Below are 19,747 nucleotides of genomic sequence, written 5' to 3'. Positions count from 1 at the left end.
TACCACATCACATGAAAGCCACTTATAATGGTTCTGCCAAGTGAAATCATCAAAAACTGTGGCTACAAATTATGTATCCCTGATATAATTAGGGATTTCACATACTAGGGATTGTAAATAAAAATCCACCCATTCACTAAGTCTTTCCTCTAGTGACTCAATGCTCGCCACTATAGGTCTCAAGGGTGGCGGGAAGGTGTTCTTGTGTATCTTGGGTAAAGAGGGGTAAATCGAGATAACGGGGTTATCAATATGTAGATACTCAGTTAATTTCATATCCAGTGCCCCTGTATGTAAGCCTTCCTGCAACATATCAGATAATTCCAGATTAAAGTCATTAGTAGGATCCTTAGACAGTTCTAAATATACATAAATAGTTTCCAGATCCAATTTCTTTTAGAGACCAGCATTTAGGACTACTATAGTACCGCCCTTTAAACTCTTCAGTGCGATTCTTTCTGCTTGTGTCAGGTTATCATTCTTGATTTTACTCTTGGATATTTCTCTTTTTAAGTCCACTAGTTCTTTTTCAATCACGTCCTGGAATTTATTCAGGACAACTGGCCGTGATTGGAGTGGATATAAAAATCATTATTTAGGGTGGTATTAGACTCCGTCTCCAATAGTTTCAATTGTAACAATGACTGTTGTTCTGGAAAAAGTCTAATGGAGTCAAGGTCAGTGTTATGAATTTCCTTAATAGATGTTAAGACATATTCACTGTCCGCATTCTGGAAGTGACATTTGATGGTAAGGCTCCGTGCTAACTTATTAACATCAACATCTTTAAAACTGACTTTTCCAAATTTGGATGGGCGCCTGTGGAATCATTTTTTTAGGATAGAGGGTAATTTTTTATTCCAATTATAGACTTTATTCTGAGCGTAATCCTCACGGTCTGGTTTAAACTTGGATTTATTCGTGTCCATTGTGATGTTTTCCAGTTTAGCCAAGTTGGATTTAAGTTTGTCATTGTAAACATTAAACTCTTTAACTGCTTCCCGACCGCCCACTGTACATAAACGACGGCGCTGCCTGGGCTCTGTGCAGTGCCGAAGTTTATGAACGGTCGGTGGTCCCACAGCCCTAAGGACCCCCAGGGTCCTGCCAGTGCTCCGGGCGCGGTGCAGAGCGACAGCTCTGACAGGGGACATCATCGGGACCTGATTGGATCAGGTCCCAATGATGTTAACCCTTTGCTATCTTCTATATGCCACGATCTATAGTGATCGCGGCATTTAGAAGATAGTGAGAGGAGAGGGGGTCGTCCACTTACCTCTCCGACGGCCTCCTGATGTCTTACAGAACCTGCCGTTGTCATGGCAGCCGGAGGTCACATGACCGCCTCCGGATCTGCCATGTATGGTGTCCTGCTAGACTCAGCCTGCAGCTGAAGTCTAGCAGGAGACAGACAGTGTGAAACTGTCAGCAAAGCTCTCATGCAATGCAATACATGTCTATTACATTGCATGAGAACAGTGATTAGAAAAATAAAAATTAATGTCCCATACATGACTAAGTAAAAATTAAAAAAAAAGTCTAAAAAATGTTTTCAAACTGTTAAAAAAATATCACAAAATAAATGAAAATAAATAAAATATTAAACCAATAAATCCGTATATTTATGCAAAAACAAAAAAAGTACTCATATTTGGTATCGCCACGTCCGAAACAACCCGATCTATAAAACTGTCACAGTAATTAACTCCTTCTGTGCATACCGTAATAAAATAAATAAAAAACGGAGCAAAAAACTATGCTTTTTCATCATATCGCCAAACAAAAAGTGGAAAAAATGCGATCAAAAAGCAAAATGGAAATAAAAATGGTACCGCTGAAAACGTCATCTTGTTCCACAAAAAAAAGCCGCCATACAGCTCCATCAGCCAAAAAATAAAAAAGTTATAGCTCTTTTTCCTATAAAATTGTTTTATTGTGTAAAAGCGCCAAAACATAAAAAAAATATACAGTAAGTGTATCGCTGTAAACATACTGACCCGAAGAATAACGCTGCCTTATCACTTTTACCACACGCAGAACGGCATTAAAAAAAAACTCAAAAAACAATTCCTGAATTGTTGGTTTTTGTTAATTTTACCTCCCAAAAAACGGAATAGAAAGCGATCAAAAAATGTCACGTACCCAAAAATGGTACGAATAAAAATGTCAACTCGTCCCGCAAAAAACAAGCCGTTACATGACTCTGTCGGCCGAAATATGGAAAAATTATAGATCTCAAAATATGGCGAAAACTAGATTTTGCAAAAAAAAAAGCGTCTCTTAGTGTGTGACAGCTGTCAGTCATAAAAACCCGATATAAATCTGGTATCTCTGTAATCGCACCGACCCGAAGAATAAAGTAATCTAATCACTTATACTGCACCTGTATAAAACCAATTCTTCACCTGCTACTGCTTTATTTATTATGTCTCCCAAAGATCGCAGTAAGGCTCTGCTCACATTTATCCTGCGCTCTGTGCTGAGCACTTACACCAGAGTTTCCGTGTAAATCTCTGAAATATGTGATTCAGCCGGAACCCATGACGGAAGATTCCCTGTAATGAGGCAGATATAGGCCACTGTGGATGCCGTCTGGCCTGTGATCCCACGGTGTCAGTTTTTTTAGGCGTGCATAAAAGTGCGGCTGGCCACAGTTTTGTGCACTTCTGACAAAAAGGGCACCGCTAAACAGAGACCAGACGGAGTCCAGAGTAACTCTGCTGCCTCATTACAGTGAATGGATCCCGCAGGGGCTTCATCTGAATTACATCACTTGGAAATTTAGATGGAAACCCCGATGTAAGTGCTCAGCATAGAGCGGCGGATAAATGTTACGTAAAATGTTCCCAATAAAAGCTTCAACTCAGTCCTCAAAAAAAGCTAGTCCCCACTCAGGTCCGTCATCTGTTAAAAATATAAGGGACTTCCAAGTTACCGGTAGCAGAAAGGCTCTGGAAAAGCGAAATGGCCCTTGCCCCCCAAAAGAAATTCAGAAAATTTTGTGCTCCCAAATCCAAATGCCTATTCTACAATAATTTGTTCTCCAATTGTCAAATAGCGCTCCGTCCCCCCCAGATCTCGCCGTATGGCTGAGTGGTACGATACAGCCGCATATGGGGTATTGCCACTTTTAGAAGAAATTGTGTGACACATTTCGGCACCATTTTTACCCATTGCCCTGTGTGAAAATGTAAAATCTGAGGGTAAAACATTTTTTGTGGTAAAAATATAATTATGTTTTCTTCACTGCCCAATGGTATAAATTTAAAAATACTCACTACTTCCCTAGATGAATTCCTTGAGAGGTGTAGTTTACAAAATGGGGTCACTTGTGGGGGTTTCTGCATGTCAGCGACTCTTCAAATGTGACATGGTGTCTGCCACCTATCCCAGCCAACATAGCGCTCCTTTCTCTTCCGAACCCTGCCGTACACCAAAGCAGTGGTTTTCCCCCACATATGGGGTATCGGCGTACTCAGGAGAAATTGCACAACAAATTTCATGGTGCAATTTCTCCTGTTATCCTTATGGTAATGCAAAATTAGAGGATGAAAAACATTTTTTGTGGGAAAAATGTGAAAATTTTATTTTTACGGCTCAATATTATAAACTTCTGTGAAGCAACTGGGGGTGCAAGGTGCTCACCACGCATCTAGATAAGTTCCCTAAGGGGTCTAGTTTCCAAAATGGTGTCACTTGTGGGGGGTTTCCACTGTTTAGGCACATTAGGGGCTCCCCAAATGCGACATGGCTTTCGCTAATTATTCAAACAAATTTTACATTCAAAAAGTCAAATGGCGCTCCTTCCCTTCCGAACCCTGCCGTGCGCCCAAACAGTGGTTTTCCCCCACATATGGGGTATCGGCGTACTCAGGAGAAATTGCACAGCAAATTTCATGGTGCAATTTCTCCTGTTACCCTTATGTTAATGCAAAATTAGGGGATGAAAAACATTTTTTGTGGGAAAAATGTGAAAATTTTATTTTTACGGCTCAATATTATAAACTTCTGTGAAGCACCTGGGGGTTCAAGGTGCTCATCACACATCTAGATAAGTTCTCTAAGGGGTCTAGTTTCCAAAATGGTGTCACTTGTGGGGGGTTCCCACTGTTTAGGCACATCAGGAGCTCTCCAAACGCAACATGGCGTCTGCTAATTATTCAAGCAAATTTTACATTCAAAAAGTCAAATGGTGCTCCTTCCCTTCCGAACCCTGCTGTGCGCCCAAACAGTGGTTTTCCCTCACATATGGGGTATCAGCGCGCTCATGAGAAATTGCACTACAAATTGTGTAGTCCATTATTTCCTGTTACCCTTGTGAAAATAAAAAAATTGGGTCTAAAGTAACATTTTTGTGAAAAAAAGTTAAATGTTCATTGTTTTCTTCCACATTCCAAAAATTCCCGTGAAACACCTGAAGGGTTAATAAAGTTCTTGAATGTGGTTTTGAGCACCTTGAGGGGTTCAGTTTTTAGAATGGTGTCACTTTTGGGTATTTTCTGTCATAAAGGCCCCTCAAAGTCACTTCAAATGAGATGTGGTCCCTAAAAAAATGTTTTTGTAAATTTTGTTGGAAAAATTAGAAATCGCTGGTCAACTTTTAACCCTTATAGCTTTGCTAACACAAAAAAATGTTGGTTCCAAAATTGTGCTGATGTAAAGTAGACATGTGGGAAATGTTATTCATTCACTATTTTGTGTAACATATCCCTCTGATTTAAGGGCATGAAAATTCAAAGTTTGAAAATTGCAAAATTTTCAAAATTTTCGCCAAATTTCCGATTTTTTCACAAATAAACACAAGTTATATCGAAGAAATTTTACCACTATCATGAAGTACAATATGTCACGAAAAAACAATCTCAGAATCAGGGGGATCCGTTGAAGCGTTCCAGAGTAATTACCTCATAAAGTGACAGTGGTCAGAATTGAAAAAATTAGTCTGGTCACGAAGGCAAAAACAGGCTCTGGCGCGAAGTGGTAAAAGTGCACATGCTTTTCCAAAGAGGATTCAATATTTTTTATATCTGATTTAATTTTAATCAGTTCCAGATCCTCATATTTAATAATCAACTGCATTAGCTTCAGTGAACAACTACTGAAGGTAAGATTCCATTAATTTTGAAATGTCTCGTTGTATACAGTTGTAGCAACTTTTTTAAATCGTAATCCTCTAGTTGTGTGTTTGAGACTGTGGTCCCAGCTCTCTTCGGGCCATTGACCAGGTCCTCCCGTGTAGCTCTGGGCTGATTCCTGACCTTTCTTAGAATCATCCTTATCTCATGAGGCGAGATCTTGCAAAGAGCCCCAGACTGAGGAAGATTGACAGTCATTTGTGTTTCTTCCATTTTCTAATAATTGCGCTAACAGTTGTTGCCTTCTCACCAAGCTGCTTGCCTATTGTTCTGTAGCCCATCCCAGCCTTGTGCAGGTCTACAATTTTGTCCCTGGTGTCCTTAAACAGCTCTTTGGTCTTGCCCATAGTGGGGAGGTTGGAGTGTGATTGATTGTGTGGACAGGTGTCTTTTATACAGGTAACGAGTTCAAACAGGTGCAATTAATACAGGTAATGAGTGCAGAGTAGGAGGGCGTCTTAAAGAAAAACTAACATGTCTGTGAGAGCGAGAATTCTTGCTGGTTGGTAGGTGATCAAATACTTATTTCATGCAATAAAATGCAATTTAATTATTTATAAATCATACAATGTAACTTTATGGTGTTTATTTTTAGATTCTGTCTCTCACAGGTGAAGTGTATCTACGATAATAATTACCGACCTCTCCATTCTTTGAAGGTGAGAAAATTTGCAAAATCATCAGTGTATCAAATACTTATTTTCCCCACTGTATATATTACATGGCAGTGCATATGTAGGTATACGAGGTCTATTCATATCATTATCATATGCTATATATATCTGACTAAGAGCTACACTTGATCTGTGTAGGAAGGGGCACAGGTTCCTCGCTTTGAGGGATGCTAAAATCAGCCGCTGATAACAGGAAAGAATAGATTGCTTTGAACCCTTTAACCCCTTCGCAACCCTGGGATTTTCCGTTTTTGCATTTTCGTTTTTGCTCCCCTTGTTCCCAGAGCCATAGCGTTTTTATTTTTTTGTCAATATGGCCGTGTGAGGGCTTATTTTTTGCGGGATGAGTTGCACTTTTGAACGACATTACTGGTTTTACCATATCTTGTACAGGAAAAAAATTCCAAGTGCGGTGGAATTGCAAAAAAAGTGCAATACCACAGATGTTTTTTTACCACGTTCACTGAATGCTAAAACTGACCTGCCATTATTATTCCCCAGGTCATTATGAGTTCGTAGACACCAAACATGTATAGGTTCTTTTTTATTTAAGTGGTGAAAAAAAAATTCCAACGTTTGCTTTAAAACAAAAAAACAAAAACAAAAAAAAAACGCCATTTTCCAAGACCCGTAGCGTCTCCATTTTTCGGGATCTGGGGCCGGGTGAGGGCTTATTTTTTGCACACTGAGCTGAAGGTTTTATTGATACCATTTTGGGGTAGATCCGATGTTTTGATCACCCATTATTGCATTTTATTGCAATGTTGCGGCGATCAAAAAACGTTTAGAATTTTGTTCTCGTTACGCCATTTACCAATCGGATTAATTCTTTTTTTATATTGATAGATGGGGCGATTCTGAACGTGGCGATACCAAATATGTGTATGTGGGTTATTTTTTTTTATTATTTTATTTTGAATAGGGCGAAAGGGGGGTGATTTAAACTTTTATATTTAAATATTTTTAAAAACTTTTTTTTTTCACTTTTTGCTTGCTTCTATAGTCTCCATAGGAGACTAGAAGCAGCACTTGTCTGATCGCCTCTGCTACATAGAGGTGATCAGCAGAACACCTCTATGTAGCAGAAATGCTCCTGTGCTATGAGCGTCGACCACTAGGTGGCGCTCATAGTAATCAGCTCATGACAACCACTGGAGTCTGCTGCAGACCCAGGGTTGTCATGCCCATGCATCAGTGACCCGCGATCACGTGACGGGGTCACCGATGGGCGGGATAAGTGACGCGCTTCCGGCGCGGCGATGTTAAATGCTGCTGTCAGAGCTTGACAGCGGCATTTAACATGTTAACAGCCGCGGATGGATCGCGATTCCACCCACAGCTGTTGCGGGCACATGTCAGCTGTAAGAATCCGCTGACATATGCCCGGTTCAGTGCGGGCTCAACGCCAGAGCCCACGCTAAACAGGGGGCGACAGCTTGGTGCGTACTATTGCGTACCAGGCTGTAAAGGGTTTTTTAAGGACCGAGCAATTTATTTTTGCGTTTTTATTTTTTCCTCTTCTTCCAAGAGCTGAAACTTATTTTAAAAAAAATGTTTCCAACTAATAAAGCCAGAAGAGGGCTTTTTTTTTTTTTTTTTTTGACGGGACTAGTTGTACTTTTGAATGACACCATCCATTTTATCATAAAATAGTTTTTAAAAGATATGGAAAAAAAACTAACAAAAGAAATCACCTCCGTTAATGTAAAAAACAAAAGCATATCTGGTATCGCCAAATCCGTTAAAGTCCAATCCATTAAAATATAAAATTAGCTCTTAAGGTATAAAGCTTATTATCTAACTAATAGTGAATATTATCATACACATCTCTGAAACTTTCCTGTATTAATAGTTTTATGGTTACGTCCTTACTTTTCTGATTGACTTTCTTGTTGACCATGGACATGGTGACCAGAACATTGTGAACAAGTGCGGTACTTAGGGAAGTTTCTTTGTTCTTCTTCCAACTTATTCTGTTGAAAAGATTTATCACTGACTTGATACATACTAGATGTAGTGAATATAATATAATATTATATATATATATATATATATATATATATTTTATCTATATAGTTTATACACACAAACATCCAAGCAGGTTCGGACTGGCATACAGGAGAATCCTCCGGTGGGCCCCCATGTAGGAGTGGGCTCTCCACACCACTTATATGAGAAATAGTTGGCACACTACATTTGTTTCACTATGTACAGACAAGGGCATCATCTAAACATTAATTAACCTAAAAATTAGTTAAAAACTACCCCGATTATTATTACATAGAAATATAGGCAAATTTGCGAGTGATGGTAATGTGATATTTGCATGTAGCTGAACAGTGGGGCACCAGACTCAATGTTACGGGTGGGCACTTGGCACCCCAGTTCAGGAAAAAAAAAAAAAAAAAAAAGCACAAAAATGTAAAAAAAAAAATAAAAATAAAAAAATCGCCAAGTCCAGAAGGGACATCCTCTTTGTGGACTAAGGCAGCAAGAGGAAACCCAACGTCTATTGCGGGGGCGGTAGAAGTTTTTCTTGAAGGTGTCCTGTGCTGTTTCTAGTAGATCTGCAGCAACAGATAGAAAAGGTATCAGTGGATTTACTTTTATCTGTTGCTGCATTACCGAGAAATTTGTATTTTCAAGTGACGCTTTGAGTGCCCTGGGCATGGCAGAGCACTTAAGGAACCATCACCTTCTGAGGTTGTTTCCCTATCCAACACCAGCCTCTTTAGACAGAATTTCTTGTCCATTGCCTGACGTCACCCAGACGGTGAGCGATAAATCAAGCTAAAGTGGCTGATGTTTGCTGGGGAGACCACGTCAAGAGGCAGTGACTCCTTAAATGCTGTCATGCCCAGAGCACTTAAAGTATCATTTGAAAATGCCAATTTCTCTGTAAAGCAGCAAAAGATAGAAGATATAAAAGGTGTCAGTGGATTTACTTTTATCTGTTCCTGCATTACCAAGAACTTAGCATTTTTAAATGACGCTTTAAGTGCTCTGGGCATGACAGCACTTAAAGAGCCACCGCCTCCTCATTTGTATAGAAATAAAAAATCTACTTTCTCAGAAATGCAGCAACAGATAGATTATATAAAGGTGTTGATGGATTTACATTTAAAAGACCTGTGTACCCATATATGCGTCTGGTTTCGGGGGGGGGGGGATGTTACGAACAGATTCCCTTTAAAGTACATCTTCATGTCAATGCAGAGTATGTATGGTGAACCAACCCAAATCTTCCTGCAAAATGCATGTATTTAGCTTAAAAATAACCAGACGGATCATGGAGGGTAAAAACTGAATGCTTTACTTGTAATTCTACACATTAACATAGTAAATTAAAGTGAACTGAATCTGGAAATTAAACAGCAGGTTACCATAGGAAGAATGTCATACAGTACAGGTATGGGAGGCGATAAATGGCTTCACATCGTCGTCTTCAGCTCAAAACGTGGAGAAAGAAAAAAATAAAATTATATCAAAATGTATGAAAGGCCCCATTTTATGGGGTGGAAAGGAGAACAAATCCTATATATAGTAGCTACATCATAAGGTGGGTGCGTTGGCATCCCGCTATTAGACAATATACACAATGGCGGTCTATAGGACGTCCCTCCTGTAGTCACGAGTAGGAAATGTTCTGTAACAGCTTCCAGTGATAACTCACATAGGAACAGTGGAAGACGCATGGTAGAAAGCAGGAGCTAAAATGATATCTACCCCAAAAGACTAGGGACCCAGGGAGGAGGGATCGATGTCATGGCGATATAGCCCCAATAAATAACAGCCCTCCACATTCGCGAGGAGGAGAATTATAATACACCCCAACTACATATTAGGGTACGGAAAAAAAAAAAAAAAAAAAGTTTTGTGAAAGTTGTGAACACATGAAGGGAAAGTCATATTGTCCTTGGATATAAAAAGGTCAACGGATTTTAGATGTAGATTGTGTAAAATACAGAATAACTAGAATCATAGGATGTGAGGCCCCAAATAAGGGGAGAGGGGATAGTGACAAGATATACATCCACAATATTACAACGTATATATTATATACATAGGCTCCTTGCCAGACCATCCTGTAACTGTCCCCATATGTTGTAGGACACTTGCCCCAATGTGTACAACGCCGGTAATGGCTTCTACACAGCGGCACCGGTCCTTCTCCAATAATGCCGTCTGCCCCCAGGTGGGCACTGTCTACCACCACAGAAAAAAATCTTGTCTCGGACCGCCTCACCAGACTGGATTCTGCCCCATCAAAACAGACCTAATAGATGACCTGGAAAATACAGTCATTTTAATTGGGCTGTTGGTACTCAACGTCACGTAAAATTAATATTATGGGTTTACAATTGGATTTTTTTTTTTAAAGGAATTGTCTAATCGTCATAAATGGGTAAAAAACAAGCAACTTGCAACTTCCTTTATTCTAAAAAACGGAGGGATTTTTAATTCCATGGTTTACCGGCCACCTCTGTGGTTTATCAGCGGTGGCCGGTATTCTAGACAAGGATCAGGGCACGGACCAGCGATGTTCTGAAACTGGTGGGAATCACAGGACCCGGTCAGCTTTAGAGCCCCTACAGAGAAAAAGCATTGCAGTGGAAAGTAGCTGGGGCCAGTGGTTCAACCATGCCACCGGCCCGACCTGTCAATCATTCAGGAGTGCTGGGCAGGAAGGGGAGCGGTGTGCTCCTGGAGACAGCCAGAGAACAAACTCCTAAACATGCCACTTCCGGTATTAGGCAACAGAGTATAACTCTGAAGCCTGCCCAGATATTACTGCAGGATCAGCTTAGGAATACACAGTCACCGGTTAATTGCAGCATTGCCACAAAGCACAGGTTATTTAAATGCCACAATTAACCTCAGCCCAATTCCTACAAGAGGTTCTCTACCTAAATGTTTAGGTAAAGAATAATAAAAAAAAAAAAAGACACAAAAAGGAAGACATCAGGAGTGACACGGTGAGTACTAGTGCTATTACTCCCATCACTGCCAGCAGCGACAATGTTACCTCTGTCAGCCTGGGTAATAGGGGTCATTACCCAACCCACAAGTCGTCACGCAGCATATCACTGGCAACAAGTCTGTCAGGTTACTATAGTGTCCCTCTAATTCCAGTTATTGGGCCTGGAAAGGGGCAAGTGCCGATGGCCAGGAGAGGCGCCCATGCAATAACAGGAAAGTACTGGGTGCGCAGACTCTCCGGGGGCCGGGCGCGCAGACTCTCGGCAGCTGTACCGCTGTGCGCACTTTCTACCGTTCAGCACCTCGGTTTTTGGTCAGTAAAACATTAGGCACGAGGCCAGCGAGTCAACAGTGTTTGCTGCAGGGACAAACAAAGAATAATTTATGCATTGCTTTATTTAACCGTCTGGTTTCTTTTTAACTTTTCTTAGAAAATAATGAATGAAGTAGAACTGATGGGGTTGTGCGTTAAAGTGTCACACGGCTGCAATCTGGTGTAGCTTGCACGTTGCCATCTATGACTGTTCAGTGGCCATACTGAGGAATGGTAGGGCATGGTACACTGGTACATCACTCGGGACGTGGCCCTACATGGCTCCATCCACAGTGGTCCCCATGAGAGGTGATTTATTAATTCCAATCCTTATATGCGCAGTTTTGCCACCATGTATCAATTGTTACTGCTCAAAGAATATCCAATATTGTGTACACAGATCCCGTGCAGACCCATGTTTCAGTGATTCCCAGGATACAATCGGTATGATCTGATCCTGCACTCATGTTAATCCTGAGGAAAAGCTGTCTGGTCATCGGTCAGGAGCGGAGGTCTGGCGGAGCTCGTGGTCAGCGTTCTAGGTAGCACAGACACCACTTGTATTAACCCCCTAACAGCCAGAGCAAAGCTCAGGAAAGCTGTTTAAGTGTCTGAAGAGCAGCAAATAAGTAATTACTGCATCTCTATATCATCTCTCCACTATTCCTCAGTGCTGAAGTATGCTATCTGGGCCCCCTCCAGCATGTAAGAGGGTTATCGCTTTCCTTCAGCATCCAGCTTTTTTTTTCTGTCCTGTAGGGGGGGGTAAGAGTTAACCCTATCACGTGCCCCCTTATATATCTTTTCCCCTCGGCCCCTAATTAACTGGAATAAAGTTTGTTTCTGACCCCTTGGCTGTCTGCTCTATTCGCTCTTCCACTTTGTGATTGACCAGTCCTAACAAAACAAACAACCTATAAAACCTTGAGATTTTAATTTTAGGCAAAGTTGCCGAGTCCTACCCAATATCATCTGTTAGGGGAAGAGGCCGATTCAGCCGCCTTTGGTGTGATATGTATGGGGGCCTTACCTCTCTTCTCTATAACCTAAAGCCTATGTAAGATGTCGCAGACTGCAGGATCAGACTATACATTACACTAATATACCCAGAGTCACACAGGTCTGCATATGAGCTGTATACGCACAACGGCAGGAGACTTGTAATCAAAACTACTTACACAGTTTGCTTATTTTTGAGATGCATTAAGGAAAAAAAAAATAGCAAAAGGTTTTCCAAAAAAAAAAAGTGTGCAATACCTATAAAGTGGGCACACATTGCCGAATTGGTGAGCATGACCAGGCCTGTGGACCAGATTTCGATAACAGTAGTACTGACACAATCTCTATCCTTTTCCAGCGTTGACGTGGAGCAGGGTTGGGGGCCACACACAGCACCTAACTGTAGTCACAGACCAAGTCCTTCAGTTACGTCATGAGCAAACCTTATAGAAAGCACCCACGTTACCCCGGGGGTTTGTAATACCACACTGTTCTCCATTCCACGAGCGGAAGATGCAATTTACCGTAAGGTCACAAAATAAAAAAGTGAACCGCTGCTGTAAAAACGGAAAATCGAGCCTCAAGTGAGGGAACGAGCCGGTGGTGTGGAGCTTTCCAAGGGACAGTAACCACCCGCCTATCAGACGTCACCAGATCACAGCTTTATTCTAACACCTTGTAATGAATATACAACATTCTTCATTGCTTGCGGCCAAGGAGTGGGGGATTTATGACTTACCAGCATTATATAAAAACAAACAAAAAAACAACGTACTGTCCAACAAAACTTACATTCCCCACTGATTGAGAGTCCCGTAACTACGATCACTTCTCTACCCCTCTCTGTACATACTGCAAAACCACGAAAGGTGCTTCTGTACTCGTTACATAAAGCCCAGACCATTCCTCTACTTTTTTCCCCCATCCTTTACAAGGTCCATTGGGTCGTACATTTTACGCCAGAGTTGTTAAAAATTGCGCGCCGCCATTGCCCATTGGATATGTATGCAACGTGGATGCTCAGAGTTACTGAGCTTTGGCAGGCTCGGGCTGTGGCTCCGGTGGGGAAAGAGCGTGTGGTGGGCTGGAGGCTTTAGAAAAGTTCATTTCCAGGATGTGATGCTGGAGGTGACGGACCCACTGCTCCTGGATGGAAAGTGGACCTTGGAACTGGATATCACAGAACCTGAAAAGACGCACAGGAAAGAAAATGTTAGTATTCACCAATAATGACTGACCAGTCTTACAGATAGGGACTCGATACATATGGGACAACCACAGTTTGGGTGAAGTGCAGTGGCGCCTATAAGTCCTATCAGCAAATCTGAGCTGTATAGCATTGCTTGTTAATGTCCAGGTAGTGGCGGGATTGATTAAGGGGAAGGATAATTTACCTATTACAATTGGGGTACCTGACCATGGCTGAAAAATTTGTTCAGAGGGGAGGCTGTCCTGATTACTGGGGTAGGAACGGATGAGAGACGAGACCTAAGAGATACGCGAATCCAACAGCAGATGTTGGGCGAGGGCTCCCCGGCAGCTCGCGATGGTCTAAAAGGACCTGCCATGACATCATTTAGTCATGCGACGGGTCACGGGACTGCTGACGTCGGCGGTCGCGTGACCTGTCCATGACTAAATGACGTCATGGAAGGTCCTTTTACACAACCGCGAGACACTGGGAAGACCGGACGCATGGAATAAGAAGACCGGGGGGGCATCAGAAGGTGAGTATTTTTTTTTTTTTTACCATTTTTACTCTCTTTTTTAACTAACTTGGTCACACTATATAAAATCCATGCTGTTTGCATGGATTTATATAGTGTGACCAAGTTGTCAAACACTTTCCAAGTGATGCTAAAATTGCTTGGAAAGCGCTTGACAACCTGCATGCATGTGAAAAACGCTTCACTTCCGCTTGTCACTGGCAGGAAAAACGCATGTACAATCCGCATGCGTTTTTTCTGCCAGGGAGATGCAGAAATGCGAAGGAAAAATCCGGAGCATTTCTGCATCGTGGGCACATAGCCTTACAATACACCACATAAATCCAACTAATGCCATTCTCTATCTACTACACAGTAGTGAGGAGGAGCAACCAGTTTGGAGAACAGGTGAAGTGGCCATGTGTACAAATAAATGTCACTTCTCCCTAATATGACATCTTCACCTTTCTCCCTCACACTTCTGTCATATAATTTCCAGAAGCAAGAGGGAGAGGAGGGATGTGCAACTGCAGCTTCTCAATATGTGGAGTAGGAGGAGCACAAGGGAGACGTATGATTGGCTCATAGCTCTTACATCACACCAGAAGATCCCGCCCACTCAGCAAGTATCGAGCAGAGGAGTAAATACATGCTGATCTCACACACATCTGCCTGCTCTACCTCTAATAGACATTCACACGCCGAAGGAAGAATTGAAAATATTCTTCAGTGAGGATAGACGAGATATTCAATACATCAAAACGGCACACAGTCCGATCCCTCACCTGCATTTTAACGTGTAAATATTCCCCACAAACTTGACCAAAGACGTCTGCGGGGGTCTTGGCACCAGAGATGGGACAGGACGAGCTCTTACAGGTGGTCGTGGCTCCTCAGTTTTGGAAGGCTGCTCAGAGACAGTGTCCTCTCGTGCGGGTGGGATCTCAGCAGGCTTAGGATGACGTTTCTCGACTTCTGGTGGAAGCGGGAACATGTTAGTACTTTAGTTGTCTTCCCAGTTTATTCAGCTCTTTAAAGGGAATGTGTCACCCCCTGGGCAATATCAGATGTCTACTATGGCCATACAGGGTATAGAAAAGTAAATCTATGCTTACCATAGCAGAGGTCTGATTGCAGAGAAAAGCACTTTAATCAAGTATTTTTTCCACAGGCTTGGCGTCTGGGGGACGCCAAGCAATCCCCGCCTATGAGCTTATTATTCCCCCAAACCCCTGCCTCTCTGCTTAATTACTATATTCCCACCCTCCCCTGCACATCACAGGGCCCTGTGACAGGCCTTGTGACGTGCACTGTGCTCCCTGACTTCCAGGCATGTGCAAAGCGCCACTATGGGCCATACAGGTAAGAATAGATTTTTCTATACCCTGTCTGGCCATAGTAGAGGTCTGATATCGCCCAGGGGGTGACCCATTCCCTTTAAACTCCTTGGCATTTTGGCAACAACTGTTTCAACTTGCCTTTTTCCAAGAGCCATAACTTTAATCATTTTCTGTCGCTATACTAACATGAGGACTAAAAGTTTTCATGATTTGAAATTATTCCATAATAAAAGGGAAAAAGGGGTGTTTTGGACTGAACATACATGTGTACGTATGTGTGTATGTTTGTGCAGGTATGCGTATATATGCACGTACGTATATATATTTTTTTAACATTCTAGTAATTATTTTTAAGCCCCACTAGGGGGCCTGTAAATGTGATCCTTCGATTACTTGTAAAGTGCTCAGATATACAGTACAGACCAAAAGTTTGGACACACCTCATTTAAAGATTTTTCTGTATTTTCACGACTATGAAAATTGTACATTAACACTGAAGGCATCAAAACTATGAATTAACACATGTGGAATTATATACTTAACAAAAAAGTGTGAAACAACTGAAAATATGTCTTATGTTCCCTTTATTTTTTTGAGCAGTGTATATATAGATATATCTCTCTATATAGATATATCTCTCTCTATAGATATATATATATATATATCTCTCTCTCTCTATATATATATATCTCTCTCTCTCTATATAGATATATCTCTATATCTCTAGATATATCTCTATATATAGATATAGATATATCTCTCTCTATATATATAGATATATCTCTCTCTATATATAGATTATATATATATATATATATATATATATATATATATATATATATATATATATATATATAGATAGATAGATATCTCTCTCTCTCTATATATATCTCTATCTATAATAATTATTATTGCATAAGACACTGGTGATATTGGTATCTTATGGGCATGAACAGTTTGCATCAGAGTTTATCCCGGTCTTTGCAATATGTCAAAATGTCAAATGACAGCTGTTGTGTGTGTGGAAGAAATGCAACAGCTCTACTCAAGTCTCAGCGCTTTATCTGATGCACGTCCACTAGATGGTGCCACGCTCTTAAAGACCATACAATGGTTAATTTAAAATTAAATATCTAAAAAAACACCCTTTGCAATAGAATATTTTGATGTTTTACCATGTTATGTGAGCACCTCCTATGCTGCCCCATGTCACATACAGCAAACCTTGTCTTCACTCTGACCCTGCAGTCTTGTGTTAGATCATTTATTCGCCCCCAATGTGTGCATGTTAGAAAATAAAAAGGAAAAGCACCACTACACTACACAGCTTGTTAATATGGAGTCATATAGGTCAGCATAGGAGCTGTATACACTGGGTACGGAAAGTATTCAGACCCCTTTACATTTTTCACTCTTTGCTTCATTGCAGCCATTCTAAAAAGTTCATTTTTCCTCATTAAAGTACACTCTGCACCCCATCTTGACTGAAAAAAACAAATGTAGAAATTTTTGCAAATTTATTAAAAAACAAAAACTGAAATATTACATGGTCATAAGTATTCAGACCCTTTGCTCAGTATTGAGTAGAAGCACCCTTTTGAGCTGGTACAGCCATGAGTCTTCTTGGGAATGATGCAACAAGTTTTTCACACCTGGATTTGGGGGTCCTCTGCCATTCTTCCTTGCAGATCCTCTCCAGTTCCGTCAGGTTGGATGGTGAACGTTGGTGGACAGCCATTTTTAGGTCTCTCCAGAGATGCTCAATTGGGTTTAGGTCAGGGCTCTGGCTGGGCCAGTCAAGAATGGTCACAGAGTTGTTCTGAAGCCACTCCTTTGTTATTTTAGCTGTGTGCTTAGGGTCATTGTCTTGTTGGAAGGTGAACCTTCGGCCAAGTCTGAGGTCCAGAGCACTCTGGAAGAGGTTTTCATCCAGGATATCTCTGTACTTGGCCGCATTCATGTTTCCTTCAATTGCAACCAGTCGTCCTATCCCTGCAGCTGAAAAATGCCCCCATAGCATGATGCTTCCACCACCATGTTTCACTGTTGGGATTGTATTGGGCAGGTGATGAGCAGTGCCTGGTTTTCTCCACACATACTGCTTAGAATTATCACCAAAAAGTTCTACCTTCGTCTCATCAGACCAGAGAATCTTATTTCTCATAGTCCAGGAGTCCTTTATGTGTTTTTGAGCTATGCGGGCTTTCATATGTCTTGCACTGAGGATAGGCTTCCGTCAGGCCACTCTGCCATAAAGACTTGACTGGTGGAGGGCTGCTGTGATAGTTGACTTTGTGGAACTTTCTCCCATCTCCCTACTGCATCTCTGGAGCTCAGCCACAGTGATCTTGGGGTTCTTCTTTACCTCTCTAACCAAGGCTCTTCTCCCACGATTCCTCAGTTTGGCTGGACGGCCAGGTCTAGGAAGACTTCTGGTGGTCCCAAACTTCTTTCATTTAAGGATTATGGAGGCCACTGTGCTCTTAGGAACCTTGAGTAATGCAGAAATTCTTTTGTAACCTTGGCCAGATCTGTGCTTTGCCACAATTCTGTCTCTGAGATCCTTGGGCAGTTCCTTTGAGCTCATGATTCTCATTTGGTCTGACATACACTGTGAGCTGTGAGGTCTTATATAGACAGGTGTGTGCCTTTCCAAATCAAGCCCTATCAGTTTAATTAAACACAGCTGGACTCCAATGAAGGAGTAGAACCATCTCAAGGAGGATCACAAGGAAATGGACAGCATGTGACTTAAATAGGAGTGTCTGAGCAAAGGGTCTGAATACTTATGACCATGTGATATTTCAGTTTTTATTTTTTAATAAATTTGCAAAAATGTCTATATTTCTGTTTTTTTCAGTCAAGATGGGGTGCAGAGTACTTTAATGAGAAAAAAATGAACTTTTTAGAATTTACCAAATGGCTGCAATAAAACAAAGAGTGAAAAATGTAAAGGGGACTGAATACTTTTCGTACCCACTGTATATAAAAGTGTAGGATATTTAAAAAAAAAAAAAATAAAAGTTGCAGAGAGCACATATCTTTACACTTACTGTGACTATGTGCTTCTGACGGCTTTTCGACGGCGATTCCCTGTGCTGTGACAGTCCGTTCTGCTTCCACCACCTTCCCAGGGATGACGGCCGGACTCTCCCTCTCAGATAGTACAGGTTTTGGTGATTGCAAAGCACGCTTAAACTTTTTAGTGTAGGGACGTCCTCCTTGTATATAGCTGAGGTAAGCTCCGGCCTTCTGAGGCCGCTGCTTCATCCATTCACGTAGTGTTTCTATCGGGGATCCATTGACACACCACTCGGTGACTCCAAACTGACGAAGGTGAGCTCGGGCATGGCTAGCGAGTGCCTTCCGGTTTTCAAAGAAGAGCCCGCATAATTCACAGCATGCTTCCACTGCAGAAGGAAAGACCATGGGTTTGGGGAGGGTGAAATGGAAGTTACGACGAGGACAACATTATACAAAACTGAGAAAGAAGATCATAAAATGTTCTACTTACACGAAGTCACTGTCTTCTCTGGAGACGCTTTCACCTTCACCTTGAATGGAAGCTCCGTCTGGATATACGCTTTTGGTTTGCCATCTGGTGAATAAACCTTGGGCTTGCCGTCAACATTTATGAAGTGTTTGGGCTTTCCATCCCCAAGAAGATAAGGCTTAGGTCTACCTTCACCTTGCAAAAATGCCTTGGGCTTGTGCTCTCCATGTACAAAAGCCTTGGGTCTGTGTTCTCCTGTCAAAAAGCCCTTTGGTCTTCCCTCGTGAATAAAAGTCTTTGGCTGGCCGTCAGCACTTTGCAAAAAATGTTTGGGTCTCCCGTCATTTTGAAGGAAGGTCTTGGGCCTACCGTCTTCTTGAATGTAAGTTTTTGGCCTAGGTTCTCCCTGTATGTAAGACTTAGCCTGATTGCAAGACTTTGGCTCTATAGTCACATAGCCCCTTGGATCAGGCTGTCTTGGTCCGTGGGACAATGGCCTTTTAGCTGGCATTGGAGACAAGAAGTTGTTTTGAGGACGTGCATGAGAAGAAACAGAAAGATCTCGAGCCATTCCTTGAGAGCCGATCCCAAGGGGAGAAAGTCTCTGTGATGGACTGTGTGGTTCATCATCACTACGAGGCTCCTTTTTAATGGTAGCAAGTGGCCGCTGTTGCTGTGGCGGCGCCGGGCGTCTTTTGCGTATAATTTCCCGCAAAGTATCAATAGGTGAACCATTCACGTGCCATTCAGTGACGCCCATTTGGCGTAGATGAGAGCGGGCATGGCTAGACAGTCCCTTGCGATTCTCAAAAAACTCATTGCAAAACTCACAGCGGATGTCGCGAGTGGGATCTGCCCGAGAAGCTGGAGAGAAGAAAAAAGGATGAAAATTTATGAAGGACGACAGAATAATAATAAAAAAGGATGAAACGGAAGCTCAAAAAAATAGTTCAATAATGAAAAAGCAAATGAGAAGGATCACACTGAAAAAGGGAAAAAGTACACAGAACAATAGCCGAAGAAGCTCCACTATTCACACAAAGCAGGCAGATCGTCACACACGCACACGCATGCACCCCAAAACGTGTCCGACCATCCGAAGGAGTA

The 19,747-nt window shown here is 41.7% G+C and overlaps 1 protein-coding gene across 6 annotated transcripts in view; it reads right to left on the bottom strand.

Moving 5' to 3' along the window:
- Nucleotides 1–9,101: 9,101 nt before the first annotated feature.
- The window catches only part of WIZ (WIZ zinc finger), a 72,625-nt gene continuing 61,979 nt past the window's right edge, over nucleotides 9,102–19,747 (bottom strand). For 5 of the 6 annotated variants that reach the window (XM_073653895.1, XM_073653900.1, XM_073653899.1 and 2 more), the window contains 4 exons: nucleotides 18,662–19,504; nucleotides 18,201–18,557; nucleotides 14,593–14,782; nucleotides 9,102–13,287 (listed from right to left, as the gene is read on the bottom strand). In XM_073653895.1, coding sequence (XP_073509996.1) covers nucleotides 13,128–13,287; nucleotides 14,593–14,782; nucleotides 18,201–18,557; nucleotides 18,662–19,504 — 1,550 coding nt within the window. In that variant the 3' untranslated portion in view covers nucleotides 9,102–13,127. The remainder of the gene's footprint in view (nucleotides 13,288–14,592; nucleotides 14,783–18,200; nucleotides 18,558–18,661; nucleotides 19,505–19,747) is intronic. The other variant, XM_073653896.1, reaches the window with a different exon arrangement.

This window comes from Phyllobates terribilis, unplaced genomic scaffold (assembly GCF_046119375.1).
Source record: "Phyllobates terribilis strain yellow unplaced genomic scaffold, ASM4611937v1 Scaffold_11__3_contigs__length_659146591, whole genome shotgun sequence".
NCBI classification, from domain to species: Eukaryota; Metazoa; Chordata; class Amphibia; order Anura; family Dendrobatidae; genus Phyllobates; species Phyllobates terribilis.
The sequence above is the reverse complement of the archived record's forward strand: the minus strand, read 5'-3'. Positions and strand labels throughout refer to the sequence as shown.